Below are 6,000 nucleotides of genomic sequence, written 5' to 3'. Positions count from 1 at the left end.
ATATTGTCGGACACGTTTCCTGTTACATTACCTGTTACATTCTTTTCACCGAATCCAGAAAACCCTTTTAGTCTACTACTCAGGGGTATAATTATACATCAACAACTGCAGTCGTATTTTATTTAGATTGTCCTTACAATAATTGCATTTAAAGTACTTCCTTTGGCTCAATAGGTCGACTGACAAGTTCCTCCTTTGGACCATATACTTATACATACGTATATGTATAAAGACAGAAAGCACCAAAATAAAAGACAAAAAAAGATATCAAAATTATGCGCATAGACCAATAATTTATTTCAATTTTGCAGGACTTATACATTTTTGTTTGTAACATTCATAAGAGGGATTTATTAACATTTTAAAGTGAGCAAAAAATGTTAAAAAACCCTGACTACATTAGTATGCTGGATAACAATTTATGTATGTTAGAGGTATGTTTTAAGTTGTAATAACTTCATCGTCTAAAAGGTTTTAAAATAAAATGTGAATTTTACGACATTCTTGTGCTTTTACACGAACATAACTTATGAGTTACGTAGCGACAATCAGCAAAGAACATTTTTGCAATTCATAGCCTTACTAAGCGTTATAATTTTAACAAATACTTCATGTTTTATGAAACACCTTGTCGATATAGCCATGAACAGTTTGCGTCAATTAGAATAAATGTAATTTTTGATATAAAATTAACTGGTAAACCAAACAACAGATACCTAACAGAGTCCTACCTTTAAATAAGAAAAATGTACCTATATTTTAAATATTGTTTTATTAATATTCTACATATTATAAACGGATTTTTTTACTCTTTCACTCGAAGTCTATACAAATTTATGCGAGTTAAGCTTAAAACCATGAGGACCGTTTTGCTTGTAAGGGTATATTTACGTTGACTTGGGATGCTACTTTCCCTTTAAATTTAATGTATTTACATATTTTTATTATATACTGCAAATCGTGTGCATGGAGGTGTTTCTAATAAAAAAAACCGCAAATAACATTATATATATGTTATATAATATTATATACATATTATATATATTTGATAGGCGAAATTTAATTTTAAAACATACTCGTACACTTTCGTACATATTTGGAATTTGAGACATCAGCTGATATGGCAAGAATTTTTAAATTTATTATCAAAATTTTATTATGGGTGATAAGCAACCGAGGGCTTTGATCAAAGTGATTTTCATCCTTGGTACTGTATGAACAAACTTTTAGCTACGATTGTACAGGTTTTAATCAATAGCTTTAAGCAAAAAACGCCATTAGTATAAGAAGTGAAGGAAATGACTAATATCGACTTGTCAAGTAATGTAAACAAATATTACATATTGAATCCCTTGGAGATGCGTAATAAAATGCTAGTATTATGGATAGATTTTGAACTAAGCGTCACAAAATACTATTGGCGCTTTTATGATTACCCCTCGTTTTTCTGTATGCATATGTAGTTAAGATCGTCATTAATATGATTTTACCTTTAAAATGAACAGTGGCATATCGAAAAAAATATACATTTCATACGACACATTTCGGACCAACAAAGTTAAGTACTTTTAAAATGTTTTGAAAATATTTTTTTTTCAAATGTGTTCAGTTTTATATAACTTTTTGGAGCACATAGATGGCTTAAATCATAGACAGAAAGGGCTAGGTTGCACACGTATGTATCAGAATGTCTTTTCTTGAAATGTTTATGTATATCCTAGTCGCCCTGCAATGTTTTTACTTTAATAGTTGATGTGCCCTTTGATTAGCAACTGCTATCCGCGCTTCATTAGATTCACCCTGGAAAGAAAAAGAGAAGCATTTCAGATAATATAGGTAATAAACTTTGTATATTCATTTTTACGAAAGAGTAGAACAACAGTTCAAACTATATCCCCAAAAATCGTCGGCTATGAAAACGAGAATTAAAACTGGTACTTTTAAAACGTTTTTGTAAGGTTTGCAAAAGAATGTAAAAATATTACATATATTATTTTACGCTTTGACTTTTTTAAATGATCCTTTTGCTATGTGAAAATATTTTGTTTTTGACAATCAGAAAACTGATTCATTCATTTTTCATTCATTCATATTCATTTTTACGAAAGAGTAGAACAACAGTTCAAACTATATCCCCAAAAATCGTTGTCTATGAAAACGAGAATTAAAACTGGTACTTTTAAAACGTTTTTGTAAGGTTTGCAAAAGAATGTAAAAATATTACATATATTATTTTACGCTTTAGAACTGTATATTGACTTTTTTAAGTGATCCTTTTGCTATGTGAAAATATTTTGTTTTTGACAATCAGAAAACTGATTCTAGAAACTGAACTGAAACTTTTCACATTGCCTTAGCTGGATTTTATTATATGCTTGTGGCGTGCATTACAAAAACATATTGTTATCGTTATCTAGAACAAAATGTCCAATGCATTGCAATAGCAACGTTATCTGTTAACCTTGTTTGAACCAGCCGCCAAGAAGGTGTTTGATGTAAGCAGGCTGCGCCTTTGCGGTCACTGTAAAGGAGTCCAGCCAGTTAGACGACGCGGTCCAGTGCTACTGATACCACGTCTTCTGGCACTTATATTTATACCCGTTACTCGTAGAATAAAAGTTTATACTAGATTCGTTGAAAATTTTGCAACAGGTAGAAGAAGGCATTTCCGACTATACAAAGTACATTCTTGATCAGATCAATAGCCGAATCGATCTAGCCATGTGCGAGATCTCAGGAACTAAAAAAGCTAGAAGGTTGAGATTTATCATACAGATTCTAGAGGCAAAGGCGCAGCGCAAGTTTGTTGACCCATGTTGCCACTCCCAGTCTAACGGCCACAAACCGCACAAAACTGCCATGCCCACACTTTTGAATAACGTGTTGATATTTTTCACAGTTTTATTTGTCCATCTATGCTATCGATTTGCACTGGACAAAACTTTTTGCAAGGCCCACCTTAACGCCCTAAAACCGCCCAAAACTGCGTCTTTGTCTCAAGAATCTGTATGCTGAATCTCAACCTTCTTGCTTTTATCTCGACGTCCATACGGACATTCGGACAGACGGACATGGTTAGGTCGACTCTGCTATTGATCCTGATCAAGAATATATATAATTTATGTAGTCGGAGCGGTTCCTCCTCTACTACCCACTCATAGTTCGATCTACAATGATGTAAAATTAGGGTTATGTAGCTTCCAATAAATATTCTTGGAACAGAGAAGTTTAGCCGACTGATCAAGTCGAAAATATCAATTTCACCACGAATAAGCTTATATATAAGTACTGTTCAAAGCATTGTTCTACGATTAAATATTTAAGGTAAGGTAAGTAGTCTACTGGAATAAGAAGGTAATATAAGGTTTGCATCCCAATTTAGAAGCTGCACGGCAAACAGTTAGAAGTATTTTTGGACCGATTCAATGCAGACCGAGTAAACTACGTATTGAGGGCTCCAAACAGGTGATCCATACTCAAAAATAAGGCTTTGGTCGTGTAAGGATCATCAAATTTTCTTGACTACCTCTTTATTAAACCAAGTACACCCCAAGCCTTATTGACAATAGTCGAAATATGGTCTGAAAATTTTAGTTTAGGGTTCAAAAGAACATCAAGATCATCAACCCATGTTTTTCTGTCCAAAGAGCAACCCCTTAGAGCTTAAGTCATGGGTATTGCGTTAACACAACAAAAGGTCATAGCTTTACACTTGGAGCCATATAAGCTTAGTACGTTATCAGGGTACCATTTTTAAAAGCTATCCAGATCAGATTGTATGTCCAAATGGCAAGAACTGTCCTTATACTGGAGGCATAGCTTAACATCGTCTGCGTACATAAGTACACGCGAATGTTTCATTAGTGAGGAATGATTGTTAATAAATAAGGAAAAAGGATTGGACCAAGGTGGCTCTCATGTAGGACACTGGATGTGACTCGGAGAATACAAGAAAGAGAGCTTTAAAAGAGGACGCGTTGCGTCCTGCCATTCAGATTATTATTGTATATTATTAAGTGGGTTTGTATGTGTACTTCGACCCAGTCGGACCTATTGTACTACCTCATGAAGGGAGGATCAATGAGGAGATCACGGAGGAGAATTTTAGACTGCCTAAGTCCTGCTAGGTGTTCCCAGAAGGACAGACGTTTTTCTTCCTCTAATGACTTTAGTAAGCTCCGTACTTTATGGCTGCTTGACTATCAGACAGTATAGCAATGTCCTTGCCATTGAACTATTGCAGATTTAACTCTGCACGCTGTGCCATTCAGATTACTCAAAATCCAATTTAGAAGATCAACAGGGAAACCTAATAAATCAATAATATAATATAATAAATGATTAACAGAGTCAAATGCTTTACTAATGTCAGGGTAGATGACATCTGCTTGAAGATTATTTTTGAAGCCCTGTACTATGAAGGAAGTTAGATCCAACAGGCTAGTGGTGGCATTTCCTAAAACCATGCTGACATGGTAATATAAACAAAGCACCTACAAGGGTGCTGCAAATAAGGAGTGATAACATTTTACACTTGAGAGATTCTTCTGTAATTGCTTGCATCCAATTTGCTTTTTTTTTTTTGTTTGGAAAGAAATCACAAAGGACTCTTTCCATATATGGGGGAACTGTGAAGATTTCAGAGATAAGGTAGAGAGAGATAAGTTTCAGTAGAGGCTTGCACAAGGCTTCCGCACAGAATCTGATCAAACAGCCAGGGATTCCGTCGAGACCTGTCAACTTAACACACTAAAGATCGTAATGCAGTGAGTTTTTGTTTAGAGTGGGACAAAATATTAGATTCGACTTTAATGCCGCGTATGAGTATGGCTGTTCAGAATAAGGTAATGTAGAATGTGTTGCTTGGAGTACAAATAGAAGAGGTGTATGTTGCAGTGATCTGACCACGTGAGGAAAGTTTAATTCATAAGTTCAATTGTTTCTATTTTTGATCTTAGCTTCAAACTCTTTCAACACTATACTCTCCGGTCAAAGAAAGAGGGAAGAAAAGTTAAATTTTTCCTCTTTTATGTTATCCCCTTTTTTGTCTTGAAAAGCTGAGAAACGAAAATTGATTTCTTTAATGAAACTACCGTGAGTAGTTTTTCACTGCATATTGTGTATCTGATGAGCCAACATGTCCTGTTAGTCCGGACTTAATATTCCTTTGAGGTGGGAAACTAATCGGGAAATTACTGTGCATCACTACCAAAGCAGACAAAATTCTAATCTCTTGCGATCCCAAGCTGGACTCCCTCTCATTCGAACCGCCTTGTCAAGCATTACAACAGTATTTTAGATTTTCTTATCACACGGCGTTTGTTTTGAAGCAGACATCATTAGTTTCCATTTTTTTTGATTTGAACCAATTTAAAACGTGCACGCGAGCTGCTTGGGACTTTGTATTTTATGTGAGAGAGCGAGAAATCTTGACCCCAGTGCATTTTAAGAGCAACGCACTAAAGAGAAAGTAAACAGCACATAAAACACAAAAGATTTAGTTTGTTTAAAATAGTGCACAAATGAAAATAATAAAAATAATGTATACAACAAAATACTTAAATATTTTAATAAAAACCACCGCTTGGCTCGCTCGGGTTTGGCAAAGCAAAAATAAATTTTGAGCGAAAAAAAAAAACAACCTTTCGTTGGACGTCAGAAGTCGCATAAGAGCAGGAAATAATAGAAATATCGTATGAGCTGATTTAATTTTTAGAAATGTTTTCAGTATATCAAGTACCGATTCCTTCGACTTATGCGGATTCAGTTCCACATTATAACTGTATGGATGTCTATGTTTAGTTGTTGTGGCGACTGCAAAATGTCTAACTCAGCTTAAGTTTATACTGAGTACCACATTAGTTTGCTTAGATTTTATCTAGTATTTTATCTAGACTTACACCGATATTGATTAATATTTGAATTTTTAGCACTGATAATGGCGTTGTCGGATCGACCATGGATCAGTGTGGCCATATCGAAAAGCCATCGATACGGAGC

The 6,000-nt window shown here is 34.6% G+C and overlaps 1 protein-coding gene across 2 annotated transcripts in view; it reads right to left on the bottom strand.

The window, feature by feature from the left end:
- Positions 1-275: 275 nt before the first annotated feature.
- The window catches only part of Snap25 (Synaptosomal-associated protein 25kDa), a 225,026-nt gene continuing 219,301 nt past the window's right edge, over positions 276-6,000 (bottom strand). For both annotated transcript variants that reach the window (NM_001043176.2, NM_001043177.3), the window contains exon 8: positions 276-1,800. In NM_001043176.2, the coding sequence (NP_001036641.1) occupies positions 1,738-1,800 (63 nt within the window). In that variant the 3' untranslated portion in view covers positions 276-1,737. The remainder of the gene's footprint in view (positions 1,801-6,000) is intronic.

The sequence above is a fragment of the Drosophila melanogaster genome, chromosome 3L (genome assembly GCF_000001215.4).
Source record: "Drosophila melanogaster chromosome 3L".
In the NCBI taxonomy this organism is placed as follows: domain Eukaryota; kingdom Metazoa; phylum Arthropoda; class Insecta; order Diptera; family Drosophilidae; genus Drosophila; species Drosophila melanogaster.
The sequence above is the reverse complement of the archived record's forward strand: the minus strand, read 5'-3'. Positions and strand labels throughout refer to the sequence as shown.